Raw genomic sequence first — 22,042 nt, 5'->3', positions numbered from 1 at the left:
AGTTGAACCGGATATAAGGGGATCTCAAGGTTTAGTACTGATTTTATTTCCATTATCAGGTGCATGATATTAGCGAATTTGTCACAGATAATTGATTGTGTTGAGTACAGGAGCTCTTGTAATAAAAATTCCAATATTTTAACTTCTACCGCAAGGATTTTTCATAAAACTTACAATATGTCAACTACAGTAGTTCTACTACTGTAGAAGCAGTAGAAAAACTACTGCAGAAGCAATGACAATTCTTCTTAATAAATGTATGACAGAAGGCGTGATAGCCCAAGCATAACAAAAGGCCGAGGTGATTTTATAGTACAAAAAAGGAGGTTGGGAATCGACAACTATCGACCTATTAGCTTACTCCCCCACCCGTACAAACTTCTGACAAAGATAGTAACAAATAGGCTTACAGCTAAACTAGAAACTAGATGCCTATCAGCCCGCGGAACAAGCTGGCTTCCGAAAAGGTCATAGCACAATAGAACAATTACAATCCGTTTGCACTATAATAGAAAAATGCAACGAGTACAATGAACCACTACACCTCGCAAAGCTTTTGACTCCGTAGAGTTGTGGGCTATTTTTAAGGCCATAAACAATGCAAGAATCTACTCTCGATACAAGCAGCTTCTCAAACACATATACAAAAATGCGACAATCACCGTTAAAATCTCGGAAGAGATAGAAACAAACAAAATTCAAATAAAAAGAGGAGTAAGACAAGGGGACACCATCTCCCCAAAGCTGTTTACACTGGCACTGGAAGACGTTTTTAAAACTCTGGACTGGAACGAGAGAGGCATCAAAATCGACGGCAAACATCGGAGCCATTTACGCTTTGCGCATGATATAGTACTCTTTAGCCAGAATATTATAGAATTACAGGAGATGTTGGCAGAACTTCAAAGAGAATCGAAAAGAATAGGTTTAACCATGAATTTAAATAAAACAAAAGTCATGTCACCTGACAATATTCAAGTATTCACGTGTTCGTTTGACATGGGCAGCCACGGGTAAACTGTCACCCGTCTTGAGAAATGAAACTATTAAAATTAATTTGAAAAGAAAGGTCTTCAATGCCTGCTTACTGCCCGTGATGACTTACGGAATGGAAACCATGACACCCACTGTTAAATCAGCTAACAAGCTTAGGATCACCCAAAGAGCCATAGAGCGGATGATGCTAGGAATAAGCCTGAGAGACCATATCACAAATGAGAGTATTAGACAAAAAACTAAAGTTGAAGACGTCATAACACGCATAGCCCACCTAAAATGGAGCTGGGTAGGACACGTCGCCTGACAGGACGACTTGAGATGGTCAAGACACATCGTTTAATAGAGACCTCGCATACATAAACGCAGCATTGGCAGACCACAGTTACGCTGGCTCGATGATGTCAAAAACAAAGGGGACAACAGATGGCACCAACTGGCACAGAACAAAGAAACATGGAATAATATAGGGGAGACCTTTGTCCAGGAGTGGACTGTGAAGGGTCACTGAAAGAAGAAGAATATGTCAACGTTTATTGCAAAAATTTTAATGATTCTTTCAATCATAGTTTCAGCCGACATCAGGGCATCTCAGAGTCCAATAATGACCTCATTTTCATCTTCATGTACTAAGATATAGATGGATTTGCTAGAGATTATTGATTGTGATAACTACAGAAGGTCCTGTAATAAAATTTACAATATTTCAACTTTTGCTGCAAGGAATTAAATGGTTCCTTTGTTGACAGCTGAAGTGGACATCAGATGATCTCGCGGTTCAATAACGACCTCATTTCTATTACCAGGTGACAAGATATTAACGAATTTACTAGATATAATTTATTGTAATAAAACTTACAACATCACACAGTTCACTTGCAGTTGAAGCGGACATCAGAGGATCTTAAGGTAACTTCATTTTTATTTTCAGGTGCTAAGATATTTATGAATTTCTTAGAAATAATTAATTGTAATAAGTACAGGAGCTCCCGTAATAAAATTTCTTATACCTCAACTTTTACAGCAAGGATTTCAATGATTCCTTCGTACACAGCTGAAGCGGACATTAGGGAATCTCAAGGTTCGATGAAAATGACCTTATCTCATGTATTAAAACTGACAATATCACAAATTGTACTGCAAGGATTTTAATGACTCCTTCAAGCGCAGTTGAAGCGGACATCAGAGGATCTCAAGGTTCAATAAAGAGTTCATTTTCATTACCAGGTGATAAGATACTGACAAGATATTGACGAAAATCAAAGGCAAAGATCAATTTTTTTATTTAAATCTCCATCTTATTCTAAAATTGAAAATGAATTGTCATTAAAGTACGTTTTTGCCTTACAGTTGAACTAACCATGCCAGAAAAACATAATTTCCAGAAGGTTAGGGTAGCAATAGAGGAATAAAAAGGTGAGTTAGCAAAAGAAGAAAAATGTTTAATTTTCATCATCTGGCAGAAAAACACAATGGAAATGATGTTAATAGTGCACTTATAAAATGAAACATGCACAGACATTCAACGTCAAGTTTATAAGTCAAAGAGTTTCACTGTTTGACGTTTAATTCCTCAACGTCAGTTTATATGTCATTACTGTATTAAAAAATCGGTAATTTGGCAAAAACGTCAAATTTTTCAATGCCGCTTTATCGTTGCAGATAATATATCTCAGACATCAAATACACTTAGATCGAAAAGAGTTGTCCAGTTTATTTAAATCATATCTTCTTTTTTATGTAATGTTTATTATAGTTTACAATTTATTATCATCTTTTTATTAGGGATTTTAAGTCTAATTTTTTTCTTTTGTCATGAGATTTTTGCAACTTTCCACATTTTAATTTTTTTTTTAATTTTTCTGCTGATTTCTTCTAATTTGAATGCGATAAACCATGATTTTATCGCAAAAAATAGCAATAAAATTGTATTTTTCATTTGTAATCGTGAGAATTAGATAAGAAAAACACAATTTCCACATGATTCAGGGAGTACTAGAAAAATTAAAAAAGGATATAGAAAAAAGTGGGCAAAGGTCAAGTTTTATATATGTATATCCCCATCTCACTCTAAAATATTTTATTGGATGGTGATAGAATTTTGCTTTTTTATTGCAATATGATGAAATATACCAGAAGAATTCATTTCTAGGTGAACCAAACAGCAATAGAAAAATTAAAATAGGCAAAGGAAAAAAGTCAATTTTTACGCTTATAAAAAAAACAAATAAAGGTTTGATTTTGTCATTGTACAACTTAAACCAAGAAAGAACATAAATTTCAAATGATCCAGAGAGTAACAGAGAATTGAGTTAATGTAGACATAAGAGGAAAAAGTTCAATATTTATACTTAAATCCGCCTCTCAGTCTAAAGCATTACAATGAATACCAATAGACCGTTATGTTTCCGATGGATGTAAGCATATAGGGAACAACTCAATGTTCCTATTTAAATCTCCCTTTTACTTTCTTTTTTTCCTTTGTAAATATACAAACAATATCACAAAGGCATAACTTTCAGAGTACCCAGATCGACCCAGAGAAATGAAAAAACAATTCAAGCATAGGAGAAAAAAAATTATAATTAGGTGTTTTTGTTGTAATGGTACTACCTATACTAGAAGAATTAGATTTCCAGATGGTTCAAATAATAATAAACAAATAAATAAACTAGAATTTTAAATTCAATTATTAATAATTAAGTTAATTTCTTGGATACAAAAATATCTTAACGCAGCCTCAACTTAGCTTTCAGTGTTTTCACATGCTTGAGGAAGTTTATATGGGTCCTAAGCTACGATCTTTTGTGACCTAGACAAAGCCTTTGACGAGGTGTCTTACAAGATACTACTTTGGAAACTTAAAGTGATTTATATCATTATTATGAAATAAATTTTGGTGGACGTGAATCTGAAGAATCTGAGATAGTTTGTGGTCCTCTCCTACTTCTTATTAATGTAAAAGACCTATCTTTAATAATTAAGCATGTATACACCTTTTGCTGATGATACCACCGTTCCTTAACATCGTAGAGATACAACTATTTTTCACGGAACTTTTGTTACCCCATCTCACTTAAATATCTTAAAAACGGGGCAATAAAACCAAATATTCACTATTAAAATAAATACGTTTATATTTATAATAAACTTTATAAAACTTAATCATATTATTGTAAGTTATTACCAAAGACAAATTTCTTTCTTTCTATAGCTATTCAAGCATACACTTGACGAAACAAGTATAGAGAGCATAGCAATATAAGACAATCTATTTCTAGCACTACTGAGCTTCCTAACATCACAATATAATACTTGATGCATTTAATACTTGCAACTTATTTCATAATAGTTTATATTCACTGAAAATATCATTATAAGGAACAAATAAATTGTAAAACCTTGTAAATGTTTTGCAAAGGTCAAGAGACCCCGTTTTTGTTAACATTATTATTCTTTTCGTTTTTCTCGTCGTCATTGATGTTGATAAGGTGGTAATTTATAACGTTAATCGTGTGACTCTGGTTTGCCAAAATTCCGTTTAGCATATTATTAAGGTCAGTTTTTTTGCCCTTGCCCGTCCAAATATTGAACCACGTATCGTATTTTTCTTGGTCGAATATCACTTTAAGGTAGTTACAAGGGAAAATGACGCAGGATCCGTCGGGTTCTTCGGCGTCCAGGCATACCCCACGTACAAGAACTGAATTGGAGCAGCCCATTATCATCAGGATGAGCATTGGGACACACATGGTGATCCAGCAGCTGAGTTCCTCATTTTCTGAAAACATAAAATAATTTATTTGTTAACTTTTTTTATATTTAAAAATTTGATTGAATTGTTAAATACATTCGATCTTTTTGTGGAATTTTTCTTTAATTGGGATTTAAATTTAGATGAATATTCTTATATTTAAATAATGCTTAAAATTTGGAAAACATATTTTAAATGAAATTTTTCATTAAATTTAATAAGAGAGAATAAGTCAGAAAAATAATCAACTCTTAGGGGCAGTTATGAAGGCAACTGTTCAATCTCTTCAACATTCATTCGGTTTTATGTAACTTCTCTTTAAACTGATCATTCATAAAAGGCAATTCCTAATTAAATTAAATTTATTCATTAATTTTATATTCACTTCATATTTTTTGTAACATAATTACGTTTTAAAGAGTAGTTTTTGTGGATCAAACTTAACCCTTTAAAGCCTTAGATGCAACTTTCAACTTTTAAAGCTCTATTTGAATATCATAAAATAATCATTGATTTTCTTCATGAAATCCTACATAAACTATAAATCCAACGAATAAATAAAAAAACCACGAATTAGTTTAATGAATAAATTATCTAAATCTCTTATTGGCCTTTAATAAATATTTATTCAGTGCATAGATTTTAACGAATAAATTCGTGAAACATAAACAAATTGTTTACGATTTTAATTGTTAACGAACATTTTAAAATTATAAAAACCAAATTATCTGTGATTGAATATTCATTAACTAAATCAAAATAATTCTCAATAATTAATATTGAAAATATTTCACTTAGCTCTCATATGTGAATTTAATCAATAATTTATTTCAAGAGCCTTTCTAACTTCTTCAGGAGAAATTGCATAATTAAATAATAAAAAATACATATTTAGGAATTATCTGTATTAGTATTAATTAATCAAATAAATTCATAAAAAATAATTAATAAATAAGAACTTGACGTGTGAATAAAACTGATTAGGTATTAATAATGAATAATAGCCAACATATTGGACGCTCAACCAAAAATGTATGTACTAGAATAGTTTAAAAAATAAAAAACGTAATATAAACAAACAAACTTACCTAAAAAATTACATTTTATAAACTATAAAAATATAAACGAATGAGTATAAAGAATTGTTAAAACTTCGATTATGGTAAATGTTATAATAAAATATACATCTTTGCTATATATTTAATGAATTAAAATTAAAGTGAATTGAAAGTATGAAAATAAATAAATTGTGACGAAAATAGTTAAATAAATAAATATTACCAATAATAGTCAATATAATACAAGCAGTTGAGATTATATTCAAAATGAATATAATTACGTGTAAATAGGTATTAAATCCTTAAAAATTTTGGTTAAATATATAATTTAAATAAAAGCAATAAAAAAACATAAAAATATTTATGTTAATAAAGTTTTAATATATCAAACAATTTTATAAAAAACCAAAATACACAGAAAGAAAATTTACTCTTTAATTACTTTAATTCGTATTAAAATTTACAATAGGTATTAAGAATATACATTTTACGTATAGTAAAGAATTATCTGTATTTGTTCGATCTCTTAATTAATTAAATAAATTCATAAAAACTTACTTAATAAATGAAAATTTGATGTTACTGCGCAGTTGTAGAATTAATAAATTATTAAATAAATATTTGTAAATTAATGAAAGTGTGAAGAGAACAGATCTATAATTAATTAATTATTAAAGTGGCAATCATATTGAACACACAAATTAAATTCTGTATGATTTAGGGAACAAATACTAGAAAAATTTGAAAAAAGTAATATAAAAATAAAATGTTTCATTTATTAATAAAAATAATTTAAATTAAAAAAAAAATCAATAGTAGCTATGAAATATAAGTGAATTAGTACAATAGGTTACCGTAAAACAGGGCTACTTTGGCACACGGGGTAACTTTGGCAGAGCGTGCGCGCCTTTGTTAATATTAGGCTTGTTTGTCTAGTTTTAATATTCAGTCAGAGACAACCAAATTGACGTGCAACTAAATAGAAATTTTTATCCTATTGTTGTTGCTCTCTTTAATCTGTATATATTGTATTTCGTTGTCTCTCTCTTACCTTATAAAAGGTGAGCTAAGGTGGCGCCACAATACTAATCTTTCGCAATGCTAAATGTATTTAGTTATCAGAGCAGTCAAGAGAAAACATTCTTCCATCTCCGTCTAAATGAATGCAAAAATACGGGATAGCTTGTGTCCAATTCTCTAGTATTTCTAAAATTATAATTAAGTACGGCAACAGTGCAATCCTTGCTCAACATGAACCCGTGAATTTCAATATGGCTGAATAGTTGTTGTTGCTGATTAATTTTGTTTTGTTTTACATCATTAGTTGAGATTTTGGACGAGTGCTTAAACTTTACGTATTTTATTACCTACCGGATTTAGGTGAACTTGGTTATAGTAGTTAGTAGTTGTAGTTTTTTGTAGGATACAGATTTTAGTGTTTTGATTTGTGTTAGGAACAGAAATATGTTCATTAAGGTAATTGTCAAGGCTGTAGTTAAAATAAATATTCCAAGGAGGTTCAAAAGGAAAAATTAAGAGATTTGCAAAAAAAAACATTAAAAAATAATAAAAATTGTTACACCAAAGGATATATTTTTTGGAATATTATTATAGTACTGTGATAATTAAAATGTTTCTATATTTTAATTGCATTTATGTATATGCATGTTACTGTTACCATTTTAAATTATAAGTTATGAAAATAATTAAGAAAATGCATGCACATATTATAGTTATACCATATACTGAAAATACAATACAAGATGTTTCAGAATTATATTTAGTTTATTTAGTTCCCCAATTTAAATTTTAATTGCATTGTTTTAATTAAAATCAGCCGTTCTGTCTCAGAACATAATTATGATGTTCTGACTTCTGAGACATAACGGCTGATTTTAATTAAAATAAATAATTAAATGCTTAATAGCCGAGGTTTGAATTATGGCGGCAAACGCTATCTGCGCCATCTACGTTTACCTTTCACGAAGAGAGACAAAGCTGGAAAATAATCGAATATTTTATTAGCACACAGCTGCGCGTTGCAGTGTTTGGTTGTCTCTGATTCAGTGTCCGAGAGTTGTTCAGACAGGTCGGTATGTTCCGCGGCGCGAAGTATAGTGTGAAATTATAGTAGGTTGCCTCGATCAAGGATCGAGGCCCTATAAAAACTACACGGAACAAAATTTAGCGAATGCATTGCAAGCTGTTAGGGAAGGAAGGATGTCACAATTACGAGCTTCCAAAACATGGAAAAACCTAGAGGCACTCTTCAGAATAAGCTGTTTGCGAAACATGAGGGTCGTGTAGGTCACCCCACCATCCTTACCCAACAGGAGGAGAGGCTAATTTCAGAGACCATCAACCAGGTAGCAGATTGGGGTTTTCCCGTTACTGTTAGTGACGCCAGAGAAATCGTGCAAAAATATGTTACAAAACAAGGCAGAAATATTCCTGGATGGCCCAACAATAGACCAGGACCCGACTTTATTGAAAAATTTATTACCAGAAATAATATTAGCATTCGATTGGCATCTAATATTAAGATGAGCCGATATAATGGAGTTTTTCGATAACATTATACCTGTTCTGGAATCCATTTCTGCGAAACAAGTGTTTAACTATGATGAGACTAATTTCACAGACGATCCCGGGGCCAAAAAAGTTTTAGTTCGTAGGGGTACTAAAAGGGTTGAAAAAATTCAAGAACATTCGCGTTCAGCAATAAGTGTAATGGTCTGCGGAAGCGCAAATGGAATCCTACTACCACCAATGGTAGTCTATAAAGCCAACAACATTTACGAAAATTGGACTGTTGGTGGCCCTCTAGGGGCAGTTTATGATAACAGCAGCAGTGAATGGTTCGATATGAATCTCTTTGAGGTATGGTTTTTTAAACTGTTGCCGCCCCGCGTCAAAGAAAATTTTAATGGTGAATCAGTTGTTCTTTTAGGTGATAACCTAGCCTCACATTTTTCTCCAACCGTGGTAAAGGCTGCTAAAGAAAATAATATTTATTTGGCTCCTTTACCCCCCAATTCAACTCACTTTATGCACCCTTTGGACGTGGCTTTCTTTGCTCCCATGAAAAAGAAATGGAGGGCTATTTTAGACGATTGGAGAAAGACCAGTCGCGTAAAAGGCCTTCTGCCTAAAGAACTCTTTCCGAATCTTCTGGATCGCTTGTGGAGATCTCTACAGGAAAGAGTAGAAGACAATTTAAAATCCGGATTTTGTGCCACCGGAATTTGTTCATATGATCCGCAGCAGCCTTTATCCAAATTGCCAAAAACTCCAATTGATGCATCTACGAGTGATATTTTGAATGATAGTTTATTAGAGTTTCTTCAGGAGACACGTGGACAATCAAGCATTAACCCTAAATGAAAGCGGGGACGAAAAATTATTCCCGGCAAAGAAGTCGATTGTGAAGAAGCTAAAGAGGAGCAAGACAAGGAAAAACTAATTGAAAATGAAAATAATGACAAAAAGAAGATTGCGGGAAAAGGGAAAGGAAAAGCAAGAATTTTTTAAAAATTGACATTAAAAGATGTAAATCTACCATCATCTTCAAGTACCCACAATGAAGACGAATGCGGAATTTGTGCTGCTTATTGGTCTGGTTTATACTGGACCAGACTGGATTTTATGCAATGGTTGTTTTAAATGGACCTGTGGTATTTGTAACGAGGGATCCAAAGAAAAATATTATACCTGTGAGGCATGTGAAGATGATTAGTATTTATGTTATTTTGATTTAGTTCCTTTCTTTTACTGTGCCAAATATTAGAAAAATATAGTGTTTTGTTTATTTTGTTTAAGAATATAGAAATTTCATTAAAAATAATGAATGTTTTATTTAAAAACTAAAAAAAAAAAGCCTAATTTGGTGCCAAAGTAACCCCAGGATGGGCCTACATTATGTTTATTCACATTTCCATTTGGGTGCCAATGTAACCCCAAACACGAGACGCTTCTTTGGCACCCATCTTTTTAATTTTTTTTCGAAAACGGTTTGTTGTCAGAACCCTATTTTAAGGCAGGTTATAAGTATGACCCGTATTGTTACTCTTGATTTATTACTCTTTTTTCAAGTTGATTCGATTATAAATGCAGCGCCTAGAATCAAAAATGCCTCAAAACCTGCACAAAGTAGCCCCGTTTTACGGTACATATTCTTAAATTATGGCTGCATGTAATATATATTTGCTATTATATTAAACGATAAAACATGATAATTGAAGGTATGTACAAATATAAATATAATTAATAAGTTGATAATTATTCCTAATAATAATAAGTAAATTAAAAAATAAATTTTTCGAAGTTTAAGGATTAATTATGGACATTTTGGTCATGTATACTTAATAAATCAACAACATTTTAATAAATTATTCAAAAAAATAAAAATTTGTGGTCTAAAATATAATTTAGCAACAAACTCAAAACTAAATTTATTAAAATGAAATTAATCCTTTAATTACTTTAATACGTACTAGAATTTACAATATTAAGGCAATAAAGTTTACCATTTATTACACTCATTTCGTGAGGATTATTATCTAATTATATATGGCTTACTCCAGTAAATTATATTGTTTATACGCACATTCTGTACACATCATAGCATATTTATAAATTATACATTAATGTAACTAAAATTTGAGAAAAATTAAATATCTTTTATGAATAAATTAAGAGTATCTAAAATTGTCTGTTATGGAGTGATATAATCCAAGGGTAAGTTTAATATAACTTTAAGCAGAGCTTTATGAGTTTAATTACAATTAAGTCTTACCTGGTAAGAAATAAATGTTTAAAAGCATCCAAATGGCCCTCCAAGTAACAATAACAGCAATAACCGAAGCCATCATGTAAGCATCTGCTACCAGGAGCTTTGGAATTCCATTTAGGTTATCGCATAGTTTTTTCATAAATGGTTGCAACAGAAAGACGATTGCTATGATTATATACCCCAATATCTTCAAAAAAAAATTTTTTAGTAATATTTTATTTATTTTTTAAAGAGTACTTACCAAGCTGCCCCAAGCAGACCTAACCTCGTCCTGTGGGAAGTAAAAGACATCAAATAATAACCATATACCCCTCCACACGAACATTCCCAAGTTGCTGACAATCGAAATGGAAAAAATAACATCGAGGACGTAAAGTGATATCGTTTCAGATGCCTGCAATAAAATATTTTATTGATTATAAGAGGCTCGAAGGACCAATTATGCAAAATTTCTTGTCATTATTGTGACAAGAAACTTTAACAAAATATTATGTTATTGGGTCTAATTAAAAAAAAGCACAAATATTGTGTAACTATGTTTATTTGTTAGGCTCATTGTTAATTAATAGGAAAAATCCGGCTTGAAGGACCAATTATGTAAAGCTGTATTAAAGATAAGGAATTTAGAAGATCAGTTAGGAAGACTTTAGATTTTATACATATTATAGCTTGCACTCATATACTGGTTTCTCAAAAGTTCCTTTCTTGCTGGATAGACCTTCATGATCATGGCAAATGGCTTGGAGGGTAAATAACTCATCCCACTTTGATAGTCCCAGTACAATTCCTTTGGCCTTGAATACCCTAAATCATGATTTTTCGCTACAACAAACCTAGAAACTGTAAAAATAGAAAAACTGGGTACTTTTCAACATTTTTCTAACCTCAAACTCGCCGGTCCTAACAAGTTTACCTCCCCAGGATCAGAGGGTCGAAAATCCTTGAGCATTTCAAGCTGATCTTCTTTCATACTGGATATATTTCCAAAATACACATTTTTATATACGTCACTGCTGCTCCCCATAGAACCAATCATATCCTGGATATTTTTTGGATATTTCGTCGATTCTTTAGCACGTGGGTTGAGGTGTAGAAACGTTTTTACTAACAAAGGGGTCTTTTCCACCATAGCCTTTTCTTCTGTAAAACCCCTTGGCAACTCGAAACTATTCGGAGATTTTTGGAATGGTTTTGGATAATCTTGCCATATCCAGGTTGCATCCAGCCTTTCACTGTTCGGTAAGGAGTCCAGATTTTGTAGTTGGATGCATGTTGATACTGTTATGAAGAGTGTCAGCTAAAAAAGAATTAGTGAATAACTGAATAAAAGGCGTCCAAGGAGTGCTAAGGTGTAGGGCAGAAGATAATATAAAAAAACTTGTTTTTATTTTTTTTTAGAAGTACTCATGTACAGGGAGTGTAAGAAAATGAGAGCAAAATGCACACTTGATGGTCAAGCGATAGTTTCAAGATGTAAAGAAGTTTATAGTAAGTCAGTAGGACAAAAAGAAGAAGAAGTAGAAGAAGAAGAAAAAGAAGAAGGATGAAAATATAACATTGTTGGTTAAAAGTGAGTGCTCAGAAGGGTATTAAATTAACTAAAATTAAAAAGTATTAGAACTGGTGATTGGAAGTGAGCGATTAACGCTCTATTGAACTGATAATTTAAATGTCAAATAAAAGCTACATTTTGTTTTAAAGTGATTTGAGTTATATTGTATTGACTATGTCCTAGTTCAAAAGTGGAAATTGAAAGTCATTAAAGATGATTCCAAGTAATTGATAGGGATTAAAATGATAATCTCAAAGTTTTTATGGTAAAATTTGATGTCCTTGGACAGGGATTAGAAGTAATTGATAGTAGATGAAAGGAAATTGTAATTGGAAGTAATTGAAAACAGGGATTAAAATTAAGGTTAAAAGAGTGATTAAAAAAAGGCGTTTTTTAAGGATTGATATTGTATTAGGCTGACAACGTGTATTAACCCAACTATTTTAATGTTAAAAGTGATTAGTGTTGGAAATACAAAGAAAGTTATTGGAATTGTATAACATTGACTGAATCCTAGTCGCAAAGTTCAAATCATTAGAAGTGATTGAAAGTAGTAGCAAACGAGTGATAGAAAACGTATAAAAAGACCAAGTTAAGGTTAATATAGTTAAATGCAATTTAATCCAATCCAATTCAACTGAAGTTATAAAAATTGACCATAAAACGCAGAAATGAAAAAAAGGTTAAAAGTTCCTGGAATTAATAGGAATATAATAATTGTAAAGTAACAATTAAAAGCGAGTAGTTAACACTATATTAAACTATCAATGCTAAGGTTGGAGTGATTGAGTCGAAGGATATTGCACTGACTATTTTAATATTAAAAAAAAATAAAAAATGAATATAATATAAGAAAGTTATTGAAATTCGTATTATAATTGGTAATAGATTGGGCATTTCCTAATTGGAAAGTTGAAAGTCATAAGAAACGGTTGCAAGTGATTAAAGGTGACTGATACGACCAATAGTCAACAATTTCAAAGCTAAAAGAATGAAATTGGAAGTCATTTAATACGATTAAAATTAATTGAAGGTGGATGAAAGGAAGTGATAGTAATTAAAATTAAACAGTAGAATTAGCACTAAGGGATTAATTTAAAAAAGTTAGAAACCTTGTATTGAACTGACAATGTTGGTATCAAGATATGTTATCCTTACCATTTCAATGTAATAAGTGATTATAAATGGAAATTTATAGAAAGTTATTAGAATACGTTCTAGTAACTTTATATTGGAAATCATTAAAACCGATTGAAAGTGATTGAAAGCGAGTCGAGAAATTTAAAGTCATTGAAAGTGACTGTAAGATTGGAAATAATTAAAAATAAGTGCTAGGAAGCGTATTTAAAATGACTCGAACTTATGACAGTGACTGTAATTAAATATAGAATATAGAATGAAGGTTGAAGGAAGAGATAACAAAGATAAGCAGTGGCTAAAATTAAAAGTCATTAGAACTGATGAGTGAAAGTAAGTGATTGACACCGTATTGAACCAAGAATTTCAATGTGGAAAGTGATTGGAATCGTATTACATTTACCGTGTCCTTTCTGATTAGAAAGTTGAAAGTCATTGGAATACAATGAAAGGAATTAAGAATTAGGACTGTATTAAAAGTAAGAAGTAGAATTAATACTGAAAAAAGATTAAAAATAACTGAAATTATACATAATTAATTAAAGGTCATAATTAAAAATGAGTGATTTACACTATATGGAACCGTTAACGTAAATGTGATTGAGGCGAGGCTTATTGGATTGACAATTTTCATACCAAAAGTGATTTAAATTGGAAGTATATAAAAAGTTAATGGAATTGCATAGTTGGAATAGTTAAATTGGCAGTCATTAGAATTGACTGGTATTAAATATAAGAACTAAAATTATGTTTTAAGGAATAAATTAAAAACGGTTAAAATTGACTGAAATTAAAAGCAATTAGAAGTTATGATTGCATTTGAGTAATTGACACTGTATTGAACTTATAATGTTAAGGTTGGAGTGATTGAGTCGAAGTGTGTGGAACTGATCATGTTAATATTAATTAATAATTCAATGTCAAAAGTGATTGGAATTTCAAGTAAATATTAACTTATTGGAATTTTATTACATTGATTATGTCCTGGTTAAAAAGTTGCAATTGAAAGTCAGTAGAGATAATTGCAAGTGATTGAAGGTGAGTGATAGTTGAAATAGTGAAACTGGAAGTCATTAATTGGAACGGAATGGAATTAATTAAAAGTGAATAATAGAACTTGAATTTAATTAAAAATAGGGAGTAGAAGTGAGGTTCAAGGAGTAATTGAAAAATGGTTAAAAATAATTGAAATATATAAAATTAATGATTGAAAGTGAGTGATTTACACTGTTTTAAACTAAGAATTTAATGTTAAAAGTAACTGGAATTGTATTATATTAACCATCATGTCCAACTTAAAAAGTTGAACTTGAAAATCATTAGAAATTATTGCAAATTATTAAATGAAAGTGGTATAGGTATTAGACTGATAATATCAAAATTGAAATAGTAAAATTAGAAGTCATTGTAAGGAATTAGATTTAACTGAATGTAAATAAAGTCACTGCAATTTAAAGTAAGGCGTCGAATTAAAATGGAAGAATTAGGGATTAGAAATTTAATAGAATTAGAAGGGATTATTCAAGGTGAGTGACTGATAATGTAAAGGTTGAAGTGATTGAGTCATGTGGTATTGATCTAATCATTTCAATGTTAAAAATAAATGAAACTGGAAGGAATAAGAAAGTTATTGGAATTGAATTTCTTATTATTTATTTCATTTTGCTTTAATGCTAGTCCTTAGAATTAGGGTTAAAGGAACAGAAAAAAAGTTTATAGTATTGATTAAAAGTGTATGATTGACACTGTGTCAAGCTGACATTTTTAATGTTGGAGTGATTGAGTCGAGATGTATTGAACTGACCATTTTAATATTAAAAGTGGTTGGAATTGCAAGTTTCATTGATTACTGTTTAATTGGAATTTATAAAGTTATTAAACATGATTTCAAGTTATATAATGTGAATAATAGCACCCTTATGAAAGTGATAATGTTAAGGTTAAAATAGTGAAATTTATTTATTATTAGAAAAATAGTGATAGGAAGCGTAATAAATTAAAAATTCCAAGTTTGCAGTGGTGCAATTCAAACTGACCGTAAGATTAGAAAAAAAATAGAAAAAGTAGAATTAAGGGTAAAAGAATGGATGAAAAAAGTTAAATGTAATTGAAATTAAAAGAAATTAGAAATGATGATTGAAAGTAAGTGATTGATACTGTATTGTGTGTAAGTTATTGTACTGACTACTTTAATGTCAAAAGAGGTTAAAAATTGCAAATATTTATTAAATTTTTAAGAGTCATATTACATAGACTATATCCTGATTAGAAAGTTGAAATTGAAAGTCATTTGAAGAGATTGGAAGCAATTAAAAGTGAATGAGAGGAAGCGATTGTAATTTAAAGTAAGAAGTAGAATTAAGGTTAAAGATATTGAAAAAAAATATAAAAAGAATTAGAAGTGATAGTTGAAAGTGAGGGATTGTTACTGTATTGGACTGATTATAATTTCAATGACAAAAGTGATTGAAATTTCAAGTAACTACAAAGTTATTAGAATTAAGTTACATTGTATTATTAGAATGGAAGTAAGTGGTAGAAGTAATTAAAAGTGGATGAGAGGAAGTAACTGTAATTAACAGTAAGGAGTAGAATTAAGATTAAAGGAGTAAAAAAAAGGGTAAATAAAATTGAAATTAAAAAGAATTAAAAGTGAGTGATTGATATTTTATGGAACCGACAATGTTCAGGTTAAAGTGATTAAGTAGTGATGTATTAATCTGACCATTTCAATGTTAAATCTATATGGAACTAAAATTAATAGGAAATATATTTGAATTGTATTATACCGACTGTGTCCTGGTTGAAAAGTTGAAATTGAGAGCCATTACAGACGTAAAATGTATTGCATTAAAGTAAAATATGATATAAGATTAAATGTGATGAAATTAAAAGGAATTAGAAGTAATGATTGAAGGCGAGTGATTGACACTGTATTACACTGACAATATTAAAACTGGAGTGCTTGAGTGGAGGATTAAACTGACAATAACAATGTCAAAAGTGATTTAAATTAATTAAGCAATAAAATAATAATTTTAGTACTTACCACAAATAAAACACAAAATATTCCAATAACAGTTACCCCACAAACGATAGTTTTATATGATCGACTGTTCTCCGTGTTTGTCATATCTTTGTATAGACCAAATTCTGCCAGTACTACAGTAGTCATAACTACTTTACCATTTCAATATTAGAATAACAGTACTTTCATTGATATAACAATAATAAAAAAACGCGAATACACGGCATGTATTTTATTTCTAATTGGGTGACTTTAAACAAAAGAAACCAGTTTTTCCTAAAGATTACCAGCATGTATGATGATATAGTTTAGTTTTTCATGCATAAAACTGTAATTACGTAGGTCTGGTTAAAAATAAATGATCACATTTACAATCATCGTCGAATGTCAATAATACTACGTTTTTTTTAAATTACTACAAGCTTATCAACATTTTTAGAAAGTAATCAGTAAACGATTTAATAGAAATCATTCAGTATTGAAAAGGAAACAACCTCAAGTGACACAAATCGTTCTGTTTTAATAACTAAATTATTATGTAAATATTTTTTTTAATAATAATTCATATTATCAGGATTTACGTGTATTTTCGTCTCGACGTTTAGATATTGTTTATTCTGCTGATTTATGTTTTTTTTCAAACAATAGCCACGTTCTACAGCTATTAATAATGTTGTGACAATGAGGAGAATTACATTATAAAGCCAATTAATTTTCGTTTATTAAAAAGGTGGTACAAAAACTCAATTAAAACAGAGTTCCTTATAATTTTTAAAGTACTATAAACTTTTTAAATTTTACTTACTTTTACTTTAAACATATTAGGAAACAAAAACATATGATCCCCATAGTCCAGACATATTTCAAAGGGTGGTGAATTCAGATTTCTCAGGCACCTCATGGCAAACAATATCAAAAAGCAAATGGTAAAAAAGCAAAAGCTTCCCCTTGGATCCTCCAATATGGTTCTTCCATTTTCCATCCTGGTGCCGAAATATTCATCCACAATACACCAACCACCTGGGAGTCAAATTGAAGGAGTTTTTAGTATTTTTAAAAATTGTTGCTGGGATAAATGATGGATTTGGATTTTCTTACCTACCTCTCCAGTGCATATTTGTGACTCCATTAAGTACAATCGTGTACAATTTCATGAACATAAAGGCGCAGGCGTTGCATAGTCGACTTTTGTGTTTTTTGTTCACCAGACCATCGAAACTTTCTTGAGATATTCCGACCACAATATGTATTAAGGTTCCTATAAAATTCAAGAATAATTAGTGTTCAAGGGTAATAGGGGAATTTAGGCCTAACGAGAAAATTCCTTGCTTAAATAAGCTTTGTATATGACGAACTTTAAATGGGAATTCCATTTAGCAAAATCTAATAGAATAATGTGAATTATTTTGCGTTTTATCTATGTCACTTAAGTCCAAAAGAGGGACTTAATTGATTAATGGCTTATAACTCTATAAATAGAGCTCCAGTTTTGATATATGTGGGACATGGTCGCCTGTATCAAGTGCAAATTTTTGCATCTAAAGTAGTGATAGTACATCTGTAAATTTACGTTTGATATCACTAAAATGCCCCAAATTAGTTTCGAAAATGATTATAGGATATTACGGGTTTGTACTGGTTTATCCTGGTTTATTGGGCAGTTGTTCTAGTTAAGATGGTTAATACTATACCCTATAAACTTTGTACATTAAACTGTGCATTAATGGAGGCAATGGAATGTAAAGTTTTGGAGTAATTTTTAAGGGGAGATTAAGTGCGATTGAAAGAAAGAAAAAAATATACACAACGAAACTTAAAGCAGAAAAATTAAAAATCAATAAATTTTAACACATCTGTCACTTAAAAATTCACGCATTAATTAATGAATGATTTAACTAATTAAGAATTATTTAAAAAAATTAATTAGTTAAGAAATATTTATTGATTTACAAGAATATTTTGTTGTATTTATTTTTCAGTGAATGATTAACAAATTAATCAATAAATATCGGAATATAAGTTTTAACTATTTAAATTATTAGTTATCTCATTAACAATTTACATATATTTAAATAAAATAGTAATAACAGATGATTCGAAAAAAGGGTCAATTAATCAATAAAAAGATTTTTAAAATACAATTTTAAACTTAAATAACAAATTAATCTAAAAAATTACGAATTAAGTAAAAGAATATCAAGTTAATAAATTAAAAAATACCAGAATCCTAGGACCAGAAAATGACTTACAAAGAAGTTAATTTTTTAATGAAAAATACATTTAATTTTTTAAATAAGAGAGAAGAGTTTAAATTTGATAGCATTTTATTGCTTTAATTTTTTTTTCTTTATTTTTTATATTTTTAATAAATACTTCTTGGCTAAAAATTGATTAATTTTCACTATAAAATTAAATAATGTTTTTGCAAATGAGTAATTTTGTTGATATTTATTTGCTTAATCATGGTTTTATTTATTTTATGTTTTGATTTTCAAGAATATTTTTTATAAATTAATAAATCATTTTTAAATTCTTGAAATAATTTTGATCAATTATTTTCTTGTTCTTTGATATATGTCTTTTTCATTAATTATCTTTTTATTCTTTTAATTGATTCCATATTTCTTTTGATTTATTTATAAATCTTTTAGCTTTTAATTTTATTTCAAATAAAATAAATTTTCTTTGACTTTATTATATTTTTTTAAAATTATTTACAAGCATTTTTTTTTTAAATAATTGTTTAAGAGAAAATAATTGGATAGAAATTCAGTTAATAAAATAATAGTTATTTAAATTTTTATAATTAAAAAAATTAAAATGTCAACAGACTTTTACTAGTAAAGCCTAAAAAATTATATAAAATTTAAAAGCGAATTTATTTATTGATTAAATAGACAAAAATCAATAATTGAATAATTCCAGGTAGTTGAGTATTTAAATGTACTAAATTTCTTAACAAAAAGACCTAAAAAAAATAAATTGGGACAACAGGACTAATTAATCAGTAAAAGAATTATTATTTAAATTAAAAATTAAGCGTGAAAAAAAAAGCTTTAAAAAAATTACAGGTATAGAAAATATAAAAATGACAAAACTGGATTAATTACTAATTATTCGAAAAATATCTTTGAGTGAGGAAAAAATATTTTTAATTTTTTTATGAAAACCTGAAAATTTTTGGTAAATAATAATATTAAGTAGTTTATCAATAAAATGATGAATTAATAAAGGAATATGTATAAAAATTTAAAAAATAAAATAACATGAAAAAATTCAAATTTTCACAATGATTTATTGGTACTCATTTTCAAGACCGTTTATTACATGATCGAATTATTGAATGATGATTTTGAATATTGAAAATCATTTTTGAATGAAATCATCAATAAATGAAGCAATATGTATCTAAAATAGTATTAAAAAATTGCCAGAAAATACGAATAAAAGGCTGAAAAAAAAATCTAATGTAAGCATTTTGAAATTAATTTACTTATTTTTTAAAAAGCAAAAAAACATAATTTTATTATTTCCAGCCAGTTAAATAATAATTAGTGAAATTAAAAAAAGGAACAACAGGTATAGAAAATAAAAAATAAAAATTAAACATGTTTAATCAAGAATTATAAGAAAAAAATTATCTAGTCAGAATTAATCATTTATATTAAGAATATAATTTGAAAAAAATAAAAAAAAAGATCAGTAAGTTTAGAAATTACATACTTTTAACAATAAATTATTGATTAAGGAAGATAATTTAATTTACTCGGTAAGAATAAACTATTTATAATAAATTTGTTAGCAAATTCTAAAAAGAAAAATAATTAAAGGGATTTGAAAATATAAATGTTTAATATTAAATTATTTATTGAAGGATATTATTTACTTAATAATAAAAGAATATAATAATAAAAGAATATTTATTTAATCAGGAATAATTCGTAAGGAATAACTTTATTTGTTAAAAGATTAACAAGTCAACAGGAAATTGTAAAAAATTAGAAAAAAAAAACATTTACGAAGAATATCAATTAAATTTTTTTGCAATAAATGACAATAAGAGAATAATTATAATAAATAAATAGCCTAATAAAACTATTTAAAATATCCAGCGAATAATTATTAAAAACATAATTAATGATTTAACAAAATTTAATTTAAGAAAATACACAAATGATATTTATCAATTGTAATAAAAAACGGATTCAATAGCGAAGGAATAATTTTAAAACAAAATAAGAATAGTACATATTACATTTTTATAAGGTATAGAAATTTTAAAATAATAAAAAAATTATATATATATAACAAAACATGAATAACTAATATTATTCGTTACACTAAACCTAATCTATTGCTGAGCAGAAATAGTCAATAAAAAAATTAAGAAATAGTAAAGTAATTTAGAGCATAATTAAATTTTAAAGTAAATGTGACAGAATGAATAAATCAAAGTTTTAAGGAATAATTAATAAGCACAAAATTTAAAGCTAAAGAAAGTTAAAAGTTTATTAATTATTTACTAAGGAAAATAGCTTAGTGCATTTTTTAGAAATTAATAATAATACGTCAAACAGACAATTATTCAATATAAAATTACTACATAAAAAATGTTAATATACTATTGATTAAAAAAATTTAATAATGAGTAAAAAAAAAAAATTAATTTTTTTCTAAGAAAGACCCGAAAAAGAAAATATAAAACATTAAAAATTAATTATTCATGTACAAAGTCATTTTTTTCCTGTTGATCTAAATATCTAATACCAACAAATTATTTTAATCCAATGACTTACCAATAATAAAACTTTCCCAAGGAGGAAAATACGAAGCGTAAACATCCATAAGTTGCCATGTACCTCTCCAGCAAGCAACAACAAGCGGCGTCACAACAAAAACCGAAATCAAGACGTCCAGAGTACTCAATATCCTCACTTTCTTCTTGGCAACTTTCTCCCCATCCTTCTCCACCAACGCCTTCTCCTTTACGACCGTCCTACAATCAGGACACTCGCCACAAAACTGTCCGTAGATGCTCTTGTTGTTCAACTTACAACAAGAATTTTCGCTCATTTTCCAAAATTATCCAGAAAAAAGAAACGGTTAGGCGACAACGACGTGCGAAAAACCTGATGGAAACCTTAAAATTATAATGACTTTGGCCATTCTCACACTGACAGTCGGACTTAACTAACCCTAAAGTTTAATAACGCGCTATCATATATAAGATAATAGGGGACACTTAAGTCTCAATTATTTTTTATAAATTTGAACGAAGTGATTTTGTCAACTTGCGAACGTCAAGTGCTAAAACAATACAGTGTGGCTACACGCTAAATTTAAATTAGTAAGAGAAACGTGTTTGTTGTTTTTACCTTTAAATGATCAACAATAATTATTCTGGAAACTTCTTATTTAATATGTCAAACAGACACCATTATACTGGTACTGATAATTCAACAATTATCTTTGATCCTCTTCATAAAAAATCCGGTACTTTTCCAATATGTACCTTAAGTTCAATACTACAACATCAGTAAGTGCTGATAACTTTACTTAGATTGTTTACTTGAACAATTTTACCCGGTAAATTATTTGATGTTCATGCTTTATCATATATAACAGATTTTACATAATTATTTACATTAATAACTAGTATTCTTGTCTCATTTATGTCATAATTCAACTGCCGAGCCCTCTTCTTCTCTATAACTCAATATATCTT

At 28.8% G+C, this 22,042-nt stretch overlaps 3 protein-coding genes across 4 annotated transcripts in view; 1 reads left to right on the top strand and 2 right to left on the bottom strand.

Annotated features, from left to right (window-relative positions):
* Positions 1-4,108: 4,108 nt before the first annotated feature.
* Positions 4,109-21,525, bottom strand: LOC126742571 (uncharacterized). Its single transcript, XM_050449295.1, has 6 exons — positions 21,114-21,525; positions 17,420-17,575; positions 17,123-17,337; positions 10,842-10,994; positions 10,604-10,787; positions 4,109-4,777 (listed from the first exon to the last, which is right to left on the bottom strand). Exons 1-6 carry the CDS (start codon positions 21,388-21,390, stop codon positions 4,419-4,421), a joined length of 1,344 nt encoding a protein of 447 aa, XP_050305252.1. The 5' UTR covers positions 21,391-21,525; the 3' UTR covers positions 4,109-4,418.
* LOC126742576 (transmembrane protein 17-like) overlaps positions 10,502-22,042 on the top strand; it is a 78,176-nt gene continuing 66,635 nt past the window's right edge. The window contains exon 1 of the mRNA XM_050449305.1: positions 10,502-10,545. The gene's annotated coding sequence lies outside the window, so the exon portion shown is untranslated. The remainder of the gene's footprint in view (positions 10,546-22,042) is intronic.
* On the bottom strand, positions 11,124-16,649 carry LOC126742575 (uncharacterized). Of its 2 annotated transcripts, none has more exons than XM_050449301.1 (3): positions 16,339-16,649; positions 11,485-11,897; positions 11,124-11,433 (listed from the first exon to the last, which is right to left on the bottom strand). In XM_050449301.1, exons 1-3 carry the CDS (start codon positions 16,462-16,464, stop codon positions 11,247-11,249), a joined length of 726 nt encoding a protein of 241 aa, XP_050305258.1. In that variant the 5' UTR covers positions 16,465-16,649; the 3' UTR covers positions 11,124-11,246. The 2 variants fall into 2 exon arrangements, with proteins under 2 accessions (XP_050305258.1, XP_050305259.1); XM_050449302.1 differs by lacking the exon at positions 16,339-16,649 and adding an exon at positions 16,079-16,229.

The sequence above is a fragment of the Anthonomus grandis genome, chromosome 11, assembly GCF_022605725.1.
Source record: "Anthonomus grandis grandis chromosome 11, icAntGran1.3, whole genome shotgun sequence".
NCBI classification, from domain to species: domain Eukaryota; kingdom Metazoa; phylum Arthropoda; class Insecta; order Coleoptera; family Curculionidae; genus Anthonomus; species Anthonomus grandis.
The sequence above is the reverse complement of the archived record's forward strand: the minus strand, read 5'-3'. Positions and strand labels throughout refer to the sequence as shown.

Excerpts from the sequence above, each read along its gene's own strand:
- LOC126742571 (XM_050449295.1), bottom strand. The coding sequence starts at position 21,390 with ATGAGCGAAAATTCTTGTTGTAAGTTGAACAACAAGAGCATCTACGGA. Across the intron at positions 17,576-21,113 it reads TTGGGAAAGTTTTATTATTG|GAACCTTAATACATATTGTG; the intron begins GTAAGTCATTGG and ends TGAATTTTATAG. Across the intron at positions 10,995-17,122 it reads CTAATATGTTTAAAGTAAAA|GCATCTGAAACGATATCACT; the intron begins GTAAGTAAAATT and ends ATTTTATTGCAG.
- LOC126742575 (XM_050449301.1), bottom strand. The coding sequence starts at position 16,464 with ATGACTACTGTAGTACTGGCAGAATTTGGTCTATACAAAGATATGACA. Across the intron at positions 11,898-16,338 it reads TATTTTGTGTTTTATTTGTG|CTGACACTCTTCATAACAGT; the intron begins GTAAGTACTAAA and ends ATTCTTTTTTAG. Across the intron at positions 11,434-11,484 it reads TTAGGACCGGCGAGTTTGAG|GTTTGTTGTAGCGAAAAATC; the intron begins GTTAGAAAAATG and ends TACAGTTTCTAG.